This window comes from Anguilla rostrata, chromosome 7 (assembly GCF_018555375.3).
Source record: "Anguilla rostrata isolate EN2019 chromosome 7, ASM1855537v3, whole genome shotgun sequence".
NCBI classification, from domain to species: Eukaryota; Metazoa; Chordata; class Actinopteri; order Anguilliformes; family Anguillidae; genus Anguilla; species Anguilla rostrata.
In genome coordinates, this window is record NC_057939.1 from 46,021,145 (window position 1) to 46,043,812 (window position 22,668).

General features: G+C 47.9%; 1 protein-coding gene across 1 annotated transcript in view; it reads left to right on the forward strand.

Moving 5' to 3' along the window:
* The first annotated feature begins 233 nt into the window (after nucleotides 1-233).
* Nucleotides 234-22,668, forward strand: part of pparab (peroxisome proliferator-activated receptor alpha b) — a 33,870-nt gene continuing 11,435 nt past the window's right edge. Inside the window, exons 1-3 of the mRNA XM_064344694.1 lie at nucleotides 234-414; nucleotides 19,828-20,070; nucleotides 22,239-22,396. Of these exons, the coding sequence (XP_064200764.1) occupies nucleotides 19,863-20,070; nucleotides 22,239-22,396 (366 nt within the window). The 5' untranslated portion in view covers nucleotides 234-414; nucleotides 19,828-19,862. The remainder of the gene's footprint in view (nucleotides 415-19,827; nucleotides 20,071-22,238; nucleotides 22,397-22,668) is intronic.

Consider the following 22,668-nt stretch of genomic DNA (forward strand, 5'->3'; position numbering starts at 1 on the left):
GGGTAAAACGAACACCGTGGGCTGGTTATGAATGGGGCTCGACTGCATATCTCCGCTCTTGTCCCTTTCATTTAACTTCCCGACCAACTGCGCGAGCAACATGTCAATGTAGAGGGCGTCCTGCGCGAGGGGAAAACGGCTCGCGTTCCATTCGCTGAAATCATAGGTGTGTCAGTAGGTGTGTGCGTTCATCCCTCAAGCTGTCAATCATGTCGTCACTTCCGACGGACAGGGAGCGCTTGCAGTGCAGGATTTTGACAGCGGCACTGCTGTTCAGACAAACAAGGCCGTCTGTGAGGAACTGGCTTTTCCCTCCCCTTCTTCTCGGTCCTGCCGATGTAGGCATTGACAGCGCTGCAGTCCACCGCGATTCCGGACGATATGGCGGCTTCGAATCGGCCAGCCCTCTTTAAGGTAGTGACTCATATTTTAAATTAAGATTATTGCGGTGATTGATTTCAGTTTTAGTTTCAGATGTTGACGTATTCAGCAATGTCATAGCAATGTCTGAACATTTTATTTAGAAATTATTTAGAAATTTTGTTACGTTTCATGGCCAGCGTGCTCCTGAATCAATGAGCCACAATTGCAACTGGCTTGCTTGGCGGTTTTAGCGTGTTATCTTAATTGTTATGTAAGTAATTACAGACTTGTCGTAGCCACGCTCGGAGTATCAGTCAGATCCACCCGTTGCCGTAACCTTAGCTGGCTACATCTGTTAAATCTATTCTCAGTCCCAGTATTGTCACAGAGAACGTGTGAACAGTGCGTCTGCTTACCCGCTTAGCTATTCATAGCGTTTCTTATCGATCCTACTGAATTCAGTGGTTGTCGGCAGCACACTTGCTAGTTGCACACATGCCACAGCAACGTCAACATTTTGAGACTATTTTGTTCTCCCATTCAATGTGTAAAGATATCAGTGTCTTCGGTTTGTCCAAGTGTTGTTTTTTACGCATGTTTGTTGGGGACATATACAGATTGCGGCGTAATTAATGTATTTGCAGATGTTTAGAACCACGCATTCATGTTAATATGTATAACGCTGAATTAGCTCTTTTGTACGCGTATCTGTGTGTCGTTATTTTTATGTAGACATTTTTAACATAGAGAATGCATGTGTATGGTTGCAGTAGGCTAATACAATATTTCACATTGGAGGGTCTCAGATACATCGTCCAGAGAAGTGTTTCAGGTCTAATGCACAGGCGTTGCCCGTCGGTAATGTTGTATCCGAAAATGGGGTGAATTTAGGTCATCGCCACGCCAGATTTTTTTGGGGGGAAAGGCGCCGTTTTCTCCGCGAGCGCCCGCGGGATTCCCCTTCTCTACCCGCGTGGTGTTCGGTTACGTTCTGGTTATGACCCTTCTTAAAAGACTTCAAATGAATCGTCATAAGTGAGGGGGGCAACGTCATCATCACTGGTGGTCAGTCCTCCTGAGATACCAACGGGGTGTTTCACGAAGCAGGATTACTGATTTAGCTGGATAACTGCATAACTGAGTGAAACCCAGAACAGCTCTTTTTACTTCAGTCCGTGTTCCAGATTTGGGACGGTTCCGGGTTTTACTCCGTGCAGTTAGCCAGCTAACTGAGTAATCCTGCTTTGTAATACAGGCAACTGGGCAGCGGTTTGTTGCGCTTTGGGAGTGCAGTAGCCTCATAGCCATTGGGGAATGTATTTTAGACTGTCCGGACTGGAGGACATTTGAGATTAATTTACTTTCCCCCTTTTCTTTAATTTTGGAGAGGACTAATGATTTTGATCGTTTTATCGGGCTTTGTGTCGGGTGTGTAGGAGACTCCGCAGATGCATGGTCAGGAACTCAAGATTAGGGCCGCAAACCAACCGTCTCCTGCAGACCGGTTTTAGATTCACACTGTCCTCTCAGCACTTCGACCACAGAAACAAGGTCACGTGAATCATGATTCGTGCAGTTTCAGGGTGAGCTCATGTCAATGGTATTTCTGTGACACTTCAGTTTTCTGGGCCTGTTGCACGTAAAGTTATGCTAATCCACATGGATTGGTGGTTTGTGCAGAGTTCGGTACAGTGTGGTCCTTCAGTATTTGGACTATGACACAATTCTTGTTGTTTTGGCTCTGTATTTAAAAAAGAAAAACAATGGATACAAGGTTAAAGTGCGGACGGTAAGCTTTAATTGCACAATTGTCTGCTCAGCTGTTTTTTGGTCTGCTGTGTGTCTTTGCATCATTAGTTTGTGCACAAAGAAGCAAATAAAAGGTCTGGAGTTGATTCTAGGTGTGGAATTTGCATTTGGAGTCTGTTGCTATTGTTTCTCAGCATGGGGACCAGAAAAGTGTCAATGACAGTAAAACAGACCACAAGAGGTTGAAAAATCAGAAAAAAAATTGATCAGAGACATAGCCAAAGCATTGGGTGTGTCAAAATCAATGGATACATTAAGAGCAAGAACGCACTGGGGAACTCAGAAATAGCAAGCAACCTGGTAGACCACGGAAAACCACTTTAGTGAATGACAGGAGAATACTTTCAATGCAGGATGTAGGTGCAGAGGTGTCAAAAACTAAAATAAAGAAAAGACTACACCAATACCATCTCAAAGGTTTCACTGCAGGATGCAAACGACTGGTAAGCCTCAAGAACAGAATGGCCATGTTAGAGTTAACTAAAAAGTACATAAAAAAACTGTAGAGTTCAGGAACAGTGTCTTATGGACAGATGGGATGAGTATTAACCTCTACCAAAGTGAGGAAAAGAGGAAAGGGTAGAGAAAGAAAGGAACTGCTCGTGATCCAAAGCACACCCCAAAATCTGTGAAACATGGTGGAGGTAGTGTTATGTTTTGGGCATGTCTGGCTGCCACTGGAACTGAGTCAGTTCAATTTATTGATGATGTGACTGCTGAGTGCTGACAGCAGCAGGATGAATGCTGAAGTGTAGATAAACAGCTTATCTGCTCAGATCCAACCAAAATCTTCAAAACTCATTGGATGGTGCTTCACCTTACAGCAGGGCAATGACCCTAAACATTCTGCTGAAGCAACAAAGCAGTTTTTCAGGGGCAAGATGTGGAGCATCCGTCACCATGTTAATCGCCTGTTCTGAATCCGACTGGACATGTGAGTCACTTGCTGAAGATGAGACTGGAAGCAAAAAGCCCCCGAAACAAACAGGAACTGAAGATGTCTGCAGTCCAGACCTGGCAGAGCATCATCCGGGAAGATACCCAGCATCTGGTGATGTCTATGAGTCACAGACGTCGGGCAGTCATCGTTTGCAAAGGCTTTACATTCAAGTACTAAATACGACAACTTTATTTAAGATTGTTTATTTGTCCAATCGCTTTTGATCCCCTACAATGGGCAAACTAGGCTATATATGAAAAGGGCTCTAATTCCTGCACGGACCACCCGATATGGATGTCAATACACTTCAAATTGAATAAAGATGACGCTTTGCACTTCAACCTCATATTCATTGTTTAATTTCACATCCAATGTGCTGGAGTACAGGGCCAAAACATCAAAAATTGCGTCAGTTCAAATACCTACGCGCTGCACTGTAAGCTCATATCACGTTAGCTTGGGTTTAGCTTGAGTAAGGTTGTGGTGAATGTACTTGTATTGGGGTTAAGCTTAAAATGGACTGGATGTATCTATTTATGAAATGATGGCTTATATATACAGTGTACACATTTGTCAACACTTGTGTAAACAGCTGGGGAAATTGTAGAAATATGGAGGTGAGTCCGTATTTGTTCCTGTGGATGCGATTGGCAGTCGGTGGGGCTGGGGGTGGGGCTGGCTAACTCACAGCAGAGACATTATCATGGATGGAGAGGAGACCGTTTCCTTATCAGTCTGTTTTCTTTATTTCAACACACAGATCTGGAGTTCAGGAATCGGCTGTTGGATTCTATATGCATTTGACCCTTTTATAGGGTTTTAACTGTCTTTTTACTCGCTCTGCTGCTTGGTTCTTTGTTTAAATATACACTCGATTAATATTATAAACTTTACTATTACATAGCTGCTACTAAAACAGCCCTTGGTTTTTAGGTTCATTTACTGTGTCACTGAACCCATCCTGAGCAGTTACTTTGCGGTTCATTACGATCGTGCCATTTTGACCGTCTTTACAGATGGGCCTGCCTGTTTTTGCAGTCTCCCGGTGCTGAATAGGGCAATTAGAGCAGCTGATCACACAGCTACATGGCCTCACCTCGCCTCATGAGCGTGACTGATGTGGCTTAATACTTACAGTTGGGTTTACTGCGAATGGCTGGGAAGCCTGAGCTACAAAAACGTAGTGACTAATCCTGCTGTGTGCAAAGTCCACCCATTTCATTTGTACTGATTGCTGACTCTCAAAGTGTATTGCTGACTTTTAAGGTGGGGTGAGGTGGCTCTCTCCAGAAAACAGGGTTGGGTACCCCAGCAGAGCCTGTGGCTCTCCAGGATCAGGGCAGGGGATCCCTGGAACACTACCCGCGAATTTTGGCATCGCTGTTATCGTGTTTTTCAACTGGCTGGGGGATGTTATCGGGGATGTTGTCGATGGGTCTGTAGTCTAGGCGTTGGCCTTCCGTAGGACACTAACATAGTTTATGTAACACACAAGTGGCATCTGAACTTAAGTTTGGTCGGGGGAAGGGGGGTCCGTTTTTCTCACATGGGTTTGTACTGAATAGTCAGGTCTTAGCCCTTCTCCTCTTGCATTTATTGTACTAAATGGGTTATGTAACTAACTTTCAGCTTTCCCGTGTTAACTGACTCACCGTATTTTTCCCCGACAAAGCCACGTGAAGCTGTCTTTGTGTTCAAGGTTGGTGCGCTGGTTGGGTCACATATATGATGACATAAGCCTAATATTTGCCTTGTTGTTCCAGTGACCAATTGTAAGTCCTGGGAATGGGCTCTTGTGCTCTCCTGGTGCTTTTTGCTTTCTCGTGCATTCTAAAGGGTGAGTCGCGCAGGTTAAACACAGACACATTCTTTCAGTAACGGAGCATTCATTTTGACCATTAAGTTCCTGTGAATCATAATCCACTTCCTGCCCATGTCTCTTTATGTGGACCCACAACAATGTTTGTGAGCATATTTGCGTGTGTGTGTGTGTGTATGTGCACAGCCACGCGCGTGTGTGTGTCTGTGTGTGTATGTGCACAGCCACGTGCGTGTGTGTGTGCGTGCGCGTGTGTGTGTGTATATGTGTGTATATGTTTGCGCGCGTGTGTTAAACACTGTGACAGGGTCTCCCCCTCTCTGTCTCAGCTGTTCAGTGCTGGATAATAATAAATTATTCCACCTTGCTTAAGAGTCCCCGTGAGGAACCAGAGGAAGTAGACAGAAGCGAGCCGCGTTTTCGGCACTTTAAACACCTGTTGGTCCGGAACCCGAAGGGCTACAGGGGTCAGGCAGATCACAGGATTGGGGTGGTATGTATGCGGGGGTGTGGGGGGTATGTGTGCGGGGGTGTGGGGGGGTATGTGTGCGGGGGTGTGGGGGGGTATGGTGTGGTCGTACATTTTCTGACTCTTTCATGGGACTCAGAGAATTCCAGCAGGCCTATATTATCCCAGAACCACCAGTATTTCAGCTTATATGGCTGAAAGGTTTATAGATAAATAATATATAGTTCAATGATTTATCGCCCCCGCCCCCATTTGGGACAGTCTTTGTCCCCTGCTTTCCTGTGTCCAGCGGATTTTATTGCTTTATTGTCACCCCAGTTTCCTCTGGAACATGTGATGTCAGCTACCACTTTCTTAGCACACTGCAATGACCGAGTCAACTAGAGGGTGGGGGGGGGGGAAACAAAACGTGACTGAGGAAAACCAAACGGCTGGATAAGACTCCTGTGAATAACCTGCGAAAGTCGAGCTGCTATATGGGAACCTTGCACCACAAATATCATTGGTTTTTATATACAGTAAAGATAAAGTGCTTGTTATTATTGTGAAGAAGTTTTGATAAAGAACCGGCCCCCATAGGTTGCAAATGTGGTGGGTTTCTGCTCGAGGATGCGGTCGGTGTCGAGTTCACTCTCCTGCAGTCTGACTGCAACGGCTGCGCACGTGCAGCAGTCTTCCGGTGCAGCAGCCGCGCAGCTGGGCCGCGGGGCCGCAGACTGTGAAAGAGAGCGCGTACGGCCTGCGCAGCTGCTTTTGTGGGGAGGGCTGATCTGCGGCTTCGAACAGAGCTTCGCTCAGACCGTTCTGTGATTGACACGGTGAACGAGAGTCGCTGCCTGTTCCCCCGGCCGTTTGTTTTTTTAGCACCGTGTCTGGCGAGAAGCCTCGCCGTGCAGCGCGAGGTGTGCAGACGCCTGGCGGCGGCTTCCCTCTCTGAGCGGAGCGTGCACGCGGGGACGTGTTCCTCGCACGCCGACCAGACAATCCGTCCCTTTTCTCGGGAGGGTGCGAGTTTCGAATTTCACTGCCGGCGATGTGATTGAAACCCGGAATTTGAAACCTCCAATGAGCCCCGTTGTTAATTTCAGTTGAAAAGACAGAGGTGAGAGAAGAGAGGGGGGGGAGGCGGGGAGAGAAAGAGGGAGAGAGGACAGAGAGAGAGACACGTAGGCAGGTAGGCAGTTTTTTTTCTTGGTGAAACAGGATTAGCAGGTTTCGCTACCCGTTTCCAGCGGAGGGTATGACCTGCCGCAGCGAGGGTAAAAGAATGTGCCGTGCTTCTGCAGCTGGCTTGGACATGAAGTCACAAGTCCTACGGTGATTCAGGGCCTCCCCAATTTTCCCGAAATGTTTCCCTTGGCCGTCCTGCACGGCCCTCTGACAGGTGACAGGTGGCTCCATCCTGCTACCCTTTAAGGAGCCTTCATGTGTCACAGAAACGCTTAGCCGCTCACATGCAGTTTTTAGGGTTTTTCAGGAAACAAAGACACTTCCCAGAACCTTCCATGTAATGACGGCTGACCACAGAACCCATAAATATCCAGTTTTGAATCAATTCTGACCAACCTTTCCTGTCTACTTTGCCTCAAAGTAAATATAACATTCTTTCACTGGGCGTAGTTGGCAGGAATCGATGAGAAACCTGAGAAACTGAACGCTTCTCGCAAAATGGCAGAGTGTTTGTGTAACATAAGAAGGTGTGAAACCGCGTTGGAAACACGGACGCCTTCGTGCCTCTCCTGAAGCCGACCGGTCGGACGTGAGCCGTAGCTACGTCGCTGTCGTACGCAGTTTCCCAACGACCGAGAGAGGTGGGGAGATGTTCCTCCATTTCTGGCTGGTATACTGAGGGTCTGTCTCTGTAGGTGCGACTGAGCGTTTTGTCTGCTAGCCCCCAGGCTGTGAGTAATGGGACAGGGTTATAGCCCCGTCGTTCCTGGCCTGTGGAATTCCTGTGTAACATAACCTGTAGTATCGTTTTTCACAGTCCTGAATCCTGTTGCTCGCCAAACCAAACAATGCATGTGCACACAAAACAATGTGTGCGCACATTGTTTAGTGTTTGTGCACGATTACTTTTGTAGAAATGTTGATGTCATCGTTTTCTCCCAGCTTGAAATTGTATGGACGCAGTCGCTGTGTTTCGAGCGCAGACGCGCGTGCGCAGTCGCTGTGTTCGAGCGCAGACGCGCGTGCGCAGTCGCTGCGTTCGAGCGCAGACACGCATGCGCAGTCGCTGCGTTCGAGCGCAGACACGCATGCGCAGTCGCTTCGTCCGGGGAGTCTGCTGCACGGGCCACTGGAGCGGTCTGACTGCAGGCGGCTGTTTGATTCCTGGCCTTGGTCAGTTGGCCCCTCTGGTGCTGAATTGACATTACGCCCATACAGCAAGATACTGAAACAATGTAGGTTAAGCACCTTGCTCAAGGGTACAACAGCGTCCTTCCTGGGGCTCGAACCGAGCGCTTTAGTGGGACGAGCCACTTCGCTGCCCCCAGTGAAGGACTTTAACCCCTAATGGCCTGTGTGAGCTCCAGATATCGCCCCCAGGCTTAGCGTAAGCTGTGGCTCGGGAGATTGTCTGAGCTAATGGTAATGCGCACACATCCCACCTGAGCGCCATTGGCCGAGCGTTAGCATTAGTGCCCTTTGACCTCTGTAACTGGCGGGGGCGTGGCCTGAGGCAGTGTGACAGACACAGATCCGACAGCCCCTTGTTTGTGCAAACATGCCTGCGTCTGTCTGTCTCCCTTGCTTTCTCTCTCTCCTTCTCTCTCTCTCTCTGTTTCTTTCTTTGTCTTTCTCTGCCCCTCTCTCTCTCTCTCTCTCCGTGATGGCAGCAGGCTCTGCTGCGGGTTCGAGTGGACGGAGGAGTGAGACGAGACGCGCCGTGCTGCCAGGAACGCATTCTGTTCCGGATAAGAATGCCTCGCGAAGTCAATGTGATGTAATCTCCGTGTCACTTGACCTGCTTCCTCAGGCCACCTCAGTTGAGGAGATAACAGTGAAAGAAGAGAACATGTCCCATAAACCCCCACTCACTAAGGAGACCAGTAAGAGAACGAGACAGGCCTCAACTTCCCCCTTCTTTAAAGAGCCAAATTCCTTTTCTGGCCAAATTATATATCTGTGTGTATGTATGTGTGTGTGTATGTGTGTGTGTGTGTGTGTGTGCTTGTGTGTGTGGAAGAGGAAGGGAAAACCATCGTAGCAGGAGATGTAGAAGGGAAAATGATGGTTTGTGGAGCACATGACAGCACTAAGTTGTTTTTCAGTCTCTCCGGTCTCACCTCCCACAATTCCATCCAACCACAAGGGGAGGGGGGTGACTGTAATCCAGCCTGTCTGTTTTTTGGGGTGGGGTGGGGGGTATAGAGAAAGCGTAGCAGAACCCCCACAGCTGTTTCACAGTAGGAACCATGCAGTGTGTTCTCCTAGCTTAGCTCCAGATAACTTGGCACAGACTTTATGCTCCCCCACACACACACACACACACACACACATACATGCACATATGCACACATGCGCACTTACACAAATGCATGCACACACATGCACACAAACACGCACACACACACACACACATGCGCACATGCACACAGATGCGCTCACACACACACAAGAACACACACACACATACATGCACGCACACACACACAGGCACAACAAAACACACAGACACACATGCAGGCACGCACACACACACACACGCACATGCACAGGCTGTTTATGCTGTAATTGTCTCCAAAGGGAGAGGAGCTCTTTTGTTATTGAATTTGAATTTAGCATATTTTCCGACTCCCATGGCTGCGATCGCAGGCAGGGGAAATGGTGGCAGGAAAGAGCCACTCATGACCTGAACAGCAAGGACATCGCTGCACAGAATCCCCCCACCCCCCAGCTCCCCCCCTTTCCCCCATTCCCCCCCACAACCCCCCCCCCTCCCCCCCCTTTACCCAGGCTCCTGGAGTGCAGCCAGTTAGTCCCCCACTCCCCACCCCCCCACCGCTGCCTGTTGGGCCCTGTAGTTTACTCCCCTCAGCTCACGGAGCTGCCAGATATAGCGTAGGCCCCGTGCCTATCCTAAAATGACCCCTGGCTTGCGGCTGCGTTCCCGGTGCTTATGGAGTGTCTGCTGTCTTAAGAGCGCCCTGCTAGAGGAGCACATGACTAGAGCTTCTGCAGCTGCCTGCGTAGGGGAAGGGGAAGGGGGGGGAGGCCTGGAGCTCAGCGGATTTGGGAATGTTATACTGAAAGGGAGAGCCCAGGAGCTGTGTGGATTTGGGAATATTAGACTGAAAGAGAGATCTCAGAAGCAAAGTGGATTTGGGAGTGTTATACTGAAAGACAGAGCCTAGAAGCTTGGGTGGATTTGGGAATGTTATACGGAAAGACAGAGCCTAGAAGCTTGGGTGGATTTGGGAATGTTATACGGAAAGACAGAGCCTAGAAGCTTGGGTGGATTTGGGAATGTTATACTGGAAGACAGAGCCTAGAATCTTGGGTGGGTTTGGGAATGTTATACTGAAAGACAGAGCCAGAAGCTGTGCGGATTTGGGAATTGCATGGGAAGGTCTGGGAATTTTCAGCACCAGTAGCCGCTGAGTGACCGCAGTTGGCCTCTTGGTTGGGCTCCACCGCGCAGAACTCTGACTGCAGCTTCACCGCTCAAGCCTACGCCGAATCCCGGCGCTGGCAGCGCGGTCTGGGCGCGCAAACCGGACGTTTCTCCGGGCGGACCGCGTCATTACGCTGCCCTGCTGAACCCCGGAGCGGCCATCGCCGATTCGCTCCGTCCGGGACGGCCCGCCCGGGAGCGGTGGGAGCCAGGGACAGGCAGCATTTCAAATACATGTGTACAAATAACAAAAATCATATGTGCATACTAATGCTCAAATGCATTTAAAATGTGTGTTCTTGTATGTAGTCGTGGCCCTTGTTCTTTGCATGGTGTACAGTATACCTCTGTGCCACCTGCAGAGCAGCCTTCGACCACCCCCCCCCTAATTTTAATTGTGGTTTATAGATACGTTTTGGGGGGTATTTTGTCACAAAGCGCGGTTTAGTGCATTATAGCGTTCCTGGTGGATATCCCGAAAATGGATGCCTGTCCTGAGCGTAATTGTGGGCCGTGAGTCTGTGGGTTTGAGCGCTTCTGACCGATTTGGAAATGTGCTGGACATCTGAGCCAAGTGCGAGCAAGAGATCATGGAGAAGGAGAGGAAGAGGGAAGAAAAAACATCTTGCCGTACAGAAAGTGAGCCTGGGCCCCACGGTACGCGTGCGCTGGCAGTCCTGTGCCGTCATGTGACCTCCTCAGCCCAGATCTCGTTTTATTTTTTGTGGAGGATGGTGAACTGGTTTCAACCGGCGTTTGTCCTTATAAGTCCAATATGATTAAATGAACTGTGACCCAGGTCCTGAGGGCACCAGAGTTGTGTCCAAACAAATATTTAACCAATGGATTCTGCTTATCTTTTGACCGGAGTCGATCATCATTCGTCGTTAACTTTGATTTTGCAAGTGAACGCATGCGATTGTTCCTTGCATTGAGCTCACCGAGCAGTGTTTTGAAAGAAATGGCAGCTGCTTTTACAGTATGTTGCTTGTCAAACAGGAAAAATGTTGGTAGAATAGAATAGAATAGAACAGAATCGAAAATGGAAATGGAATAGCTTAATTTTTCCCAGAGGGAACTTCTGGATCTAGTCTAACATTTCTCAGGTGAACTGTTGTTTTATTTGTCTTTATTACCAGACAGTGTGTGTGGAAATTTTACATCAGATGAGTGTCATGACAAAATAAAGTGATGGGTCTTCAGACCTGATGCAGTTTCCCCCTGAAAGAGTAGATTGGCAAAGGTGTCTGACTTTAAGGTGAAAGAGCACAAATGTGTGATTTTTTCTTATTTCTTAATTGAACATTCTAATGCTGATGTAACAATGTGCACCTGAAAGCAATGAGTTCCAGAACACTGGATTAGGATTTTGGAAAAACATTCCAAAGAACCAACTCTTTAAAGGGTTAAATCGTAAGATCACGAATATGTGATTAGAAAATTCTTAACTGAACATTCTGAAACCCTCCTTCTACCCTACCCTCCGTAGCAACTGCATTGTGATGTCACAGCAGACCTGCAGAGCCAGGAAGACCCTGTGACACGCTATTAGTCACAATTTTAATTTTGTTTCCTCCTCCTCCCTCTCCCCTCCAGGCTTATAACCGTGGTTCTCTATGATTCCCATTTCCTGCCTCTGATGTAATCACAGTGCTGGAGCCAGGTGTGGGGGCAAAGGTGGAGATGAGAGAGAGAGAGGCATATATATTCTCATGAAAGCTGACAATCGGCTTGTTTGTCAGAACTATAAACATCTGTGTTGCTACCCTGGAATGCATTCCTTTTGTTTACTGGTCGTCGTGTTCCGGGGTTAAATCGTACGAGCGGATGTTCGCGGTGCTGCGTCAGACCACTTCCCTGTCCATTCCAGCATCTCCAGCGTCATTGTGACTCCTTCTGCGTCAGTGGCGGGTAAGCAAGAAGCGGCTTGCCGCTCCTGCTCTGGGGTCTCGGAGGTCCCCTAGCGGGAGTGCGCGTTCGGTAGGGGTGACACAAGTGGTGGTGAGAACTCGGGGTCTCAGTGTCGGAAGGGGGGGGGGGGGTCACTGCCGTGTTCTTGTGCTTGTAAATCGGTCTTATGTTATGTCAATCAGTCTCAGCTTTATGTGGTTTGTCACCCCTGACTGAACTTCCTCTGCTGTCGCCTAGTCACACGCCTCACCCCAGCTCGGCTCGAAACCCGCTGCGGCCAGTTTCTAAAGGCTGCGTCGTGTTTACCGAGCCCAGCTCAAGACGGAGGGGTGAGGCGCGCGTTTCTGCTACCCAGCGCTGACGTGCACAGCTGTTCAGAAAACGAAACCAGAATACTAGGCCGGGACCAAAGGGCAGCTCCCTCTCCGGCCCGCCAGGAACGGAGCTGTACCCCTCTGCCCTGAGCTGGCTGTGGAGGTTTTCGGACGGCGCGCCGGGGGGCGGACGGGGTAGGGTTAACCCCCCTGAGCGAGCGCTTTTCCCGTGGGAGCGCTCTGGAGCCTCGGCGCGGCTGAATCACGGCCTAGCGCCCTGCGCGGCGCGGCCCCCGTCGTGTACTTTGATCCGGAACCGCGGCGGCTGAAGCGCTCTGGCGTGCGTGTGTGTGTGTGCGCTCGCTGATAAGTGCGGCGCGGTGTTTGCGCAGCGGTCACGGTAAACACGGGGCCAGGGAGAGAGGGGCCCCTGAGAGCAAACAGGCCAGGGCAGGGCAGGGCAGGGCAGGGCAGGAGGTGCGGGGCAGGGGCGGGGGCCGATCCGCCCGGCCGCGCGGGATGGTCCGATCGCCACCCGTGGGAATGGGCGTGCCGGCGGTTCGGACCACGGCGCGACGCGGTTAAACTTTAACCGGGGTCCGGTTAAAAGACCTCTCGTCTGCTCCTCTAGTGGAGGACACAAGGAAACTGACTGTGTGTACCTGGTATTTTAATGCACCTTTCACACTATGCCTGTACCTAGTATTTACATGCACATTTTACACTCTGTGCGTACCTGGTATTAGGGCGGCAGTGCAGTATAGTGGGCAAGGAGTTGGTCTCGTAACCTGAAGGTCGCAGGTTTGATTCCCCGATAGGGCAGCATCTGCTAAATGCCTGTAATGTAATGGTATTTTTATGCACATTTTACTCTGTGTATGTGTGTACCTGGCATCAACCTGCAGATGCCCAGGGAGATACATAGGCTAATTTCATTTACATTTAATGTGTACATGCAGCTGGACATGCCAGTGAAGCGCTTCAAGTTCAAAACCAGGCTCACGGATACTAAGTCAGTGCCCCACCTGGGAATCTGTTCCTGGAAAATGGTTTTGTTATTTAGTGTAAGAAAAACACTCTGTGTGGGTGTAGAGTTAGATTAATTCAGCTTGCCACTCAACCTTGTGGTTACAGATTCAAATCCCGTACTCTTAAGCGAAGCTTACCTGAATGGAATCTTCTGAAGCCTCAGTAAATATCCAGCTGTGTGAAAACAATGAGCGTATCATTTTACCAGTAACATTGAATTATCAGGCCTAAACCTAGACTTGCTGAATTGGCTGAAATTTTCCGACCGAAGACAGGTGAGTGGGAGTGAGCGCTCCGTCCTGCGAGGCTCACGGGCGGAATTCTTGGCTGCTGTGTGTTTTCCAGCTGTTTTCCTGCTGACACACTGCATTTATCCCTGTTTCTCCAGCCAGGCTCCTGGCTCCTGAGTGAGACAGGTCCAAGCACATGCCGTCCTGTCCTTGGTATACTGCCAGAAAGTCTCACTGTACACACACAAACACGCACGCACACACGCGCACACACATACACACACACATACACGTGCATGCATGCACGCACGCATGCACATATGTACAGACGCACAAACATGCATATGCACGCATGCACTTGCACATGTGCACGGACTCACACACTCATGTACAGATGCGCAGACATGCACACACATGCACAGACACACACGCATGCACATACACACACACACACGTGCACAGATGCACAACCATGCACATTTATGCACTGACACACAGACACTCAAACGCAGACACACGCACACACATGTGTGCACACACCGATTCACAGGCACATACACACGTGACCCCCCAACACACACTTGTGTACGTACATACACACACACACACACACACACCTTTCCCATCCTAGGCAGTGTTGTTGGTCTCCTTTCCCCTAAGCAGCTCAGAGCACTTAACCTAATTTTGCTCTGGATATGATGACAGGGTATTTGCACGTTTGCCTGGGGTCGACATCTCTGCTAACAAGTGCAGAACGTTCTGGTACCTCTCCTTCGCAAATGCCTCTGTGGTGTCTGGGCTTCTCTTGTAAACTGTCTCTGCGCACGCCTGTGTTTGGCTTTGTAAGTAGCCCTGGGTGAGTGTCTGCTGCATGGACGTGTGCTGTAACATATGGAAATGAGTGTTGTGAGCTGGGAACCGTGAGGTAACGAGCTTCGTAATGTGAGCTAATGACTGTACTGCGATGCGCCAGGTGATCTTAATCTAATGAAGCGCAATGCAATTTAATGTAATGGATGTAATTTAGTTTGCTGGGTGATGTATAGAAGTGTAATGTGATGGCTATAATGTAATGTGCCAAGTAATATAACATTGAAATGTGATCGTATGGGTTTTCTGGCTACATCCTATTTTACATCCTATGAAATTATTTTTTAAACTAGCTAGGTAGCTTTGATTCAGATCTCATTGTTTTTGTTTGTTGTAACATCCGGTCTTCATATTCTTGCATCACTGAGTTAGTTAAAAAATATTTTTCTTGATTTAATTTTTTGTAATTTTTGGGTTTTTTTTAATGCAAGCTCAGCAGCACACATGCTCCACTTACCACAAACAGCTGGGGTTTTTTATGAATTAAGAACTTTTAACTGTGTTTTGATTGGTGCTATATAACTAAAGTTATTAATAATAATAATAATAATAATAATAATAATAATAATAATAATATTGTTATTATTGGGTAGTTAAAATGTGATCATACGGGGCAGTAAAAACATCCTACGGGGAAGTTCAAATGTGTTCGTACAGGGCAGTTAAAATATTGTACAGGGCAGTTAAAATTTGATCCTGTGGGGCAATTAAAATATTGTACAGAGCAGATAAAATGTGATCTTATGGGCCAGTTAAAATATGATAGGATGAGGCAGCTAAAATGTGATTGTTTGGCATAGTTAAAATGTGATCATATGGGGCATTTAAAATATGATCATATGGGGCATTTAAAATTTGATCTGATAAATACTGAGCAGTTATTTATGAGCCAACGCTGAGCTCCATGGAGGTGGCTGTATCCTGAGCTTCGTGGATTAACCCTTTGCAGTACCACCTATAAGATCACCTTCACACCTCCACTGTGCTGTATTGGAGGTAATAGATATTATGCCATAGATATGTCTTCATTTTTACAAATAATTAATAAGACACTGGTCAGCTGGTGAATAATTTGTACTGCTGTAACTCGGTCAGGCCAAGTCGTGCTTTTAAACATGGCCGTGAGTGATGTCCCCCGCAAACAGGCGCTCTGGAAATAAACGGGTTCCCTCCCCCCGTATCGAATTTCCTGTCATCGTCATGGTGATCCCGGCGGGGCTAATCTAGGAGAGTCTTTGTTGGTCCCTGGGGACGGGGGCCACCCCCCCCCCCCCACCGCGGTGGAGGACGCGGCGTTCGCGGTGACCTTGCGGTTCCTCGCCCCTCCCGTTTAATTGCGCACAAGAACGCGCTGACCCCGGCGGGGGGGGCGGGGGGGTGACCCTGGCCCCGGGTTTGAATGAACCGGCTTGCCCTCTCCTAAGGCTGGGATTCCCTAAGTCCCGCTTTTGTCTGACCTTCCCGCCTGTGTGTTTGAGCTGTCCGACAGCAGCGGGAAGTCTCGGAGATGGATGAGTGTGTGTATGGATGGATGAGCGTGTGTTTGGAAGAGCTCGGGAGAGAAACAATAGAAATGCGCTTTCTTCTGAGTCTTATCCACCTTCTCTAACCAGAGATACGTTCAGTGATGTTTTAACTGCATTCGCCAAAAGGATGATATTGTTTTATTTTTGATCTTACAGTTAAAATGTCTTTCTTTTTCTCTACTCAATATGTAATTTGGACCAGGAATGTGGCACCGTAATAATAATAATAATAATAATAATATAAAAAATGTTTGATTTGAAGTCTGGTTAAATTCTATTTCAGTTTTGTCAATTAATGAAATGTACTTGAATTCAGTTGTAAAATGCCCACGGAACATAATGGCCATTTTTTCCATTCACAGATTGAATTTCAGTTGGTTTACTGAATTGACTGAATGGAAATGGAATCCGCTCCCACCCTCATAGCAGTAGCATTGCAGACGCATGCAGGCTTTAACACTGGAGCAGGGGAAGGGTTAAGAGCTTTAGCCTCTGATAGCAGCGGCAGGCTGCACATGCTTTTTCCCCTCTTCTCATTTCATCACGAGCACACGGGCGACAGTCCAGGATTATGTTCCCACTCCCATTTGTAATCTTAAAATAATGTAATTACTGTCAGGGGGCACTGTCAGCATGAAGGAGTGCGGGGCTGCTCCTGTGTGTGTGTGCACGTGTGACTGAAAGTGTGTTTATGTGTGTGTGTGACTAGGTATGTATGTGTGTGTGTGTGTGTGTGTGTGCATATGCATACGTGTAACTGAGAGAGAGCATGTGTACGTGTGTATGTATATGTGTGTGTGTGACTGAGTATGTGTGTGTGTGTGTGTGCACCTGTGACTGAGAGTGTGTGTGTGTGTATGTAAATGAAGGTGTGTGTGTGAGAGAGAGAGAGAGAGAGAGAGAGAGACAGAGACAGAGTGCTTGTGTGTTGGGGGGATCTGAGAATACACTGTGATGAGATTGTCCTCATTATGATTGGCTGACCCACCCCAAGGTCACCTCACAGGCTCTGTGTTGATTGGCTGCTCCAGGCTCACTCTGCTCCTCTCCTTGCAGTTCTACTGGTCCCAGTAGCCCCATTAGATATATTAGGTAATGAGTGACTAATATGCCCCATTCCCCAGTTAATGACAAAATATATTCAGAAAAAATACACTAGACGACAAAAAAGTATCTGGACACCCCTTGGTCTGGGGCTGTTTTTCATGGTTTGGGCTAGGCTCCTTAGTTCCAGTGCAGACTGGATGCTACAGCATAAGATCACATTCTAGACGATTCTGTGCCTTTGGGGAAGGCCCTTTCCTGTTTCAACATGACAGTGCCCCTGGGGACACAGCGAGGTCCATATAAAAATGGTTTCATTGAGAACGTTGTGAAGAACATGACTGGCCTGCACAGAGCCCTGACCTCAACCACATCCAGCACCTTTGGGATCAGTTGGGAAGCCAACAGCGAACCAGGCCTAATCGTCCAATCAGTGCTCGACCTCACTAATGCTCGTCTGGCTGAGTGGAAGCAAATCCTTGCAGCAATGCTCCAATGTCTAGTATAAAGCCTTCCCAGAAGACTAGAGGTTGTTATAGCAGCAAAGAGTGGACCAATTCCATATTAATGCCCATAATTTTGGATGAGATGTTGGATGTCAGGTGTCCACATACATTTAGTTATATAGTGTACATTTTGTTTTTATTTTTCATTTGCGGTGAAGTCTTATTTTAATTAAAAATTGTTGCAGAGAGTAAAACGTCTGAGGCGAAATTAAATAACGAAATATGGGTCAATGTACATTAACTAGGGCAGGGATCTGTGTCAATGCCACCCTATAATCCCTTCGCAAGTGTTTAATTCTGGGTGGATTTGAATGGATTTAGCCTATAGTGGGGAATGCTGAATGGTAAAATGGCAATATAACGTCTGGCAAAGATTCTGGAATCACTGGTCAATGATCATCTTAAGACATTTTTGTCTAGATTTTCCATGCTGAGCTCTTTTCGATCTGGCTTTAGGGTCGCAAATAGCATTATTACTGCTACTTCTCTTTTTAAAGTGATCTTGTGTCTGCATTGGATAACCAAAGCATTGCACTGCACTTTTTGTTGGTCTTTCCAAAGCCTTTGATACAGTGGATCATTCTTTACTGACGTTGAGGCTTGATTATGGTTCCAAAACTACCTGTCTGGCAGATTTCAGTGTGCAAAAATTAGCAATATCGATATTCAGTCATAATTTTTACATGTTACTGAAGGTGTACCCCAAGGATCAGTCTTGGGGCCTGTCTTGTTTACTGTTTATATCAAAGATATTGTGTTGGTGTGTGTGTGTGTGTGCATGCACGCACATGTGTGTGTGACTGAGCTGAAGCAGGATCCAGTAATAGCGTGTTCTGAGGAGCACAATATCTCCTCTGAATGTGCACGCTGCTGAATCAGCAAAATTACTGATATAAATTCATTTGAACAGGTGGCCGGGGGGAGGGGGGGGAGATGGGGTGTATGGGAGGATAGGGTGAGGAGAGGATGTTCTTAGTGAAAAACATGCTCTTAAACTTCAACATCAGATGATTGAGCTCACCCACTGGCTGATTAATTGATTAATGGAAAATGATAAATAGCAAACCTAAGATATATGGTATCATTTTTTTGCAATGTGCCATGTTGTATTTTATGCTGTAACGTCTTCCCCAGGGGTCCATTGAAAAAGTGATTTTTTTATCTCAATGGGACTCACCTGGATGAATGAACTATATACCCCACACAAAGGTGCATCTTCCATGATTGACAACTTGATGTGTTTTCACTATCCATCAATGGTTATTGGAGCGATTCTCTGTATTAATTTGCATTATATTAATAAGCCCATAGCATGGTAGCAGTTTCGAAGCTTGGAAATCCCAGTGCCTTAGTTAGTACGATATTCAGTGTGGGATCCTGAAGTGCGAAGATGTTCACACAAAATTCCGTGCTTCCAGAAGAACAGCTCACAGCGTTATCTAATGAAGGAGTTAAAGTTTACGCCAGGCCACTATAACCGCCTGTCACCAGTGACTTTGTTGCTCTGAGTATGTTTATGAGTACAATCTTTGGCTCTAACGTTTATTCTATTGTTGAGACGAGAGGAAGCGGCTGAGCTTTCACTGAGTAATACTTACACAGGGTGTGCCGCTCCTGGGGTGGATGTAACACAGAAAGCGCGCGTGTCCTGGCTGGAGGCTCGCTCTTTCCCAAGCAGAACGGGCTGTTTTTGGATTTTTTCCTCGTGTAAACCGCCGGTAATACGAGGCGTTTTCTGCTCGGGGATATTCACCTGCTCTTAAACGCGTTGGCCAACGGGTGCGTGAGCTGGAGAGGAGTCGAGCCGCCGCGAAGAGCGAGCGGTTTGCTGCTCTGTCATCATCTGCTTCACCTGAATGCGCCTGTTATTTCACAGTGTTTAATCATTTATGCTAACCCCCGAACCGCCACCTGAACTGATTAACTGAGGCCGAGCGTATGGCCGTATACCAGAAAGGTTTTCCATTCGACAGGTTCTGTTACAACAGTGATTAACTGAACTGAGAGGTTGATTCAGAATGGAAAGCCCCAACTGTCTGTGCCTCTACTCACTCTGAATCAAATTCTGACTCATCTACAGGGAGGCTATTCTGAGCGTGTTTATTTAGGGATTTAGTTTATTTAGGAATTTTGTTTTTGTTCTTTCTCTCTCTTTCTCTTTCTTTCTCTCTCTCCCTCTCTCTGTCAATCTGTCAATCTGACTGTCTCTCTCTCCCTTTTTTTCATGGTGCCACTCTGTCCCCTTCCTTCTCTCTGTCCCTTCCAATTTATTTAACTTTCAGTTTAGTTCATTTGTGTATACTGTTGAAATGCATCATAAATCGCAAAAATGTTTGTAAAAATAAATGTTTTAATTGCATTTCTCTCTCTTCTCTGCAGTCTAATGAGTGAGGCGGCCCTGGGCCCAGCCCATCATGGTGGACATGCAGAGGCAGTACAGCGCCCCCTCTCCTCTGGAGGACTCAGTGCTGGGCAGCCCGCTTTGTGGGGACCTTATCAAGGGGATGGAGGACCTGCAGGACCTCTCCCAGTCCATGGAGGAGGACGCGCTCAGCTCCTTCGACGTGCCCGAGTACCCCTCCTCCGGCACCGGCTCGGGGTCCGAGGGCTCCGCTGGGCTCGGTACGGTATCTGTTCACACACACGCGCACACACATGCACACACACACACTGATACACTGAAATACATGAACATATAGGCTACTGTTCACACTGATACAGTCACACACACTCATATACACATTCATATATTGTTATACATTCCAACGCGTACACACATTGCTCAGTACGGCACCATCCACAGTCTGTTGGGATTAGGGTTACCCAAGTCTCGCACACGCACCTTTTCTGTTTTCTGTGGGGGTTTTTTGAGGGGAGGGCCAGGTGTGTTGCTGAGATCGTGTGCAGGGGCTGAAAGTTACCCCCTGGCAGTCCCCTCGCCTTGGTTCACCTGCATGAAAGTCGGGCAGAACAACCTATACACCTGTATTTTAAGCGTCAGGTTTTTTTGTTCTCATACGCAGTGGATTTCCTGCAGTCGCTGCCAAAGCCAAAAAACGTTTGCAGACCGTTTGGTAGCTGAGTAAAAACAATGAATCTTTTTCTGGTTCTCTGCAACCCAAGCCTTTCCCCACAGCTGTAGGTGAGGGTTAACAGCAGGACTGCCCATACTGACATAACTCTTCAAATTCCTGTCCCACTGTTTTAATGCCCCAGGCCTCTCCATTTTTGTTGCTGATTCTTGAATTTTAAGACGTGCGATGGACCAAGGTGATAATATCATGGAGAATCTGCAAACGTCTGAAGAGTGCATTTTTAGATCTTTTTTTGGGGGGGGGGTGTGTCTGTAAAAGCCCCCGTGGGGGTGTTGCCGCGTGAATGCCTCGCTACCCCTCAGTTATCTGAGGGATGACACGCTTCTCCCAACAGCCGAAATGCGGAGCGGCGGGAGGGACAGGCCCGTACAGAGCGCCGTCCCGCCATCTCGCCGTCCCGCCTGCAGATGTTCATTCCACCCATCCTCCCTCTCCTCCGCTCACCTCCTCCTCTCTCTTCCTTCTCTTTTTAAACCTCCTTGTGACTGTCTGTCTCACTTCCTCCCTTATTAAAACCCCTGTGGCATAATTTTTTAACAGTTACATATAAACTCCTAAAATGTTAGATCCTTTCCATTGTAGCAGATAAGACTGTAAACTTTGTGGAGCACAAAATGACCATTTATAAATCAGTTAAGGGGAAATTTTGATTACTAGGTGTTGATTAACTATTGTGAACTGGCTGGCTAGTTTTGGCAGATTTATTTTTTTTTTACTTTTGTTATTGTAGTAGGGAGAGGGACCAGAGTTGTTCTTTTTCGACATTCAGCAAGACGCTGCCTAGAGTATTGACCGAACTATAGAACGAAGTCTTCCGTTTGAAAAGTTTCTGACCTCCGGACATTTCATGTACACAGCGCACTCACGGCAGTGGACTGTGACCACTTTGTTTTGAGAGTTTTTAATGTGCCCGGTGGCTCCAGACTCCAGTGTGTTACACAAGACAACGGTTGCTTAATGTGTCATTTTCCGACAGAGCCAGTGTCCGTTTATTAGTCATCCATTTTAAGGTTTGGGCGTTTATCCAACTCCTGATCACCTGCACTTATATTGGGTGTGGCTAGCATGCCGAGATCGTATGGCAGAAAATCCGTTAGTAATCCGCAGGGTAAACATTGTTCCGGTGCAGTGTGCAGCTATGCTACACATCTCTTTATTTAGGCCCTGGCAGGGATATGGAAGGCCAGCTAGCTGCGGACTGTGAAGTGTGCAGGCAGGTGAGGACTGGTCGCTAGTGAAGGAATGGTAGTGAATTTCCATTGTTTTTAAACTCCCAGAATGCACTGCTGGGTTTGCCAATACCACAGAGCTCCTCAGGGCTATGTTTACACTTGTTACAGTCTGACTTTTTTTTTTTCATTTGAGTAATTTTCATGTTTGTCTAAGCCTCTGTTCCACTCCCTCTCTTCCAGGAAACAAACTAAATATTCCACGGCTGACCATGCGCAAATGCCTCTTAATTTGTACTTGTATGCAGAAGAATGTGTGTGTGTCTGGGTGTGTGGGTGTCTGTGTGTGCATGCGCGCACGTGTGTGTGTGTGTGCGTGTGCTGTGTGTGTGTGTGTCTGTTGATGTGTGTGTGCGTGTCTGTGTCTGCATCTGTGTGTGCCTGCGCGTGCGTGTGTGTGCGCATGTGTCTGTGTTGATGCATGTGTATGCGTGTGTTAATGTGCGTGTGGTTGTGTCTCCTGCAGATGCTCTGACTCCAGCCTCCAGCCCCTCCTCGGGGGGGTTCGGGGGGCAGGCGGGGCAGGAGGAGTTCCCGTCGGGTCCCCTCACCCTGGAGTGCAGGGTGTGCGCCGACCGCGCCTCGGGGTACCACTACGGTGTGCACGCCTGCGAGGGCTGCAAGGTGAGTGTGCGACGAGCGTGTAGACCCTACGCACTGTACAGAACCAGTGTGTAGACCCTACGCACTGTACAGAGCCAGCGTGTAGACTCTACGCACTGTACAGGGCCAGAGTGTAGACTCTACGCACTGTACAGAACCAGTGTGTAGACCCTACGCACTGTACAGAGCCAGTGTGTATACTCTACGCACTGTACAGAGTCAGCGTGTAGACCTTACGCACTGTACAGAACCAGCATGTAGACCTTACACACTGTACAGGGCCAGCGTGTAGA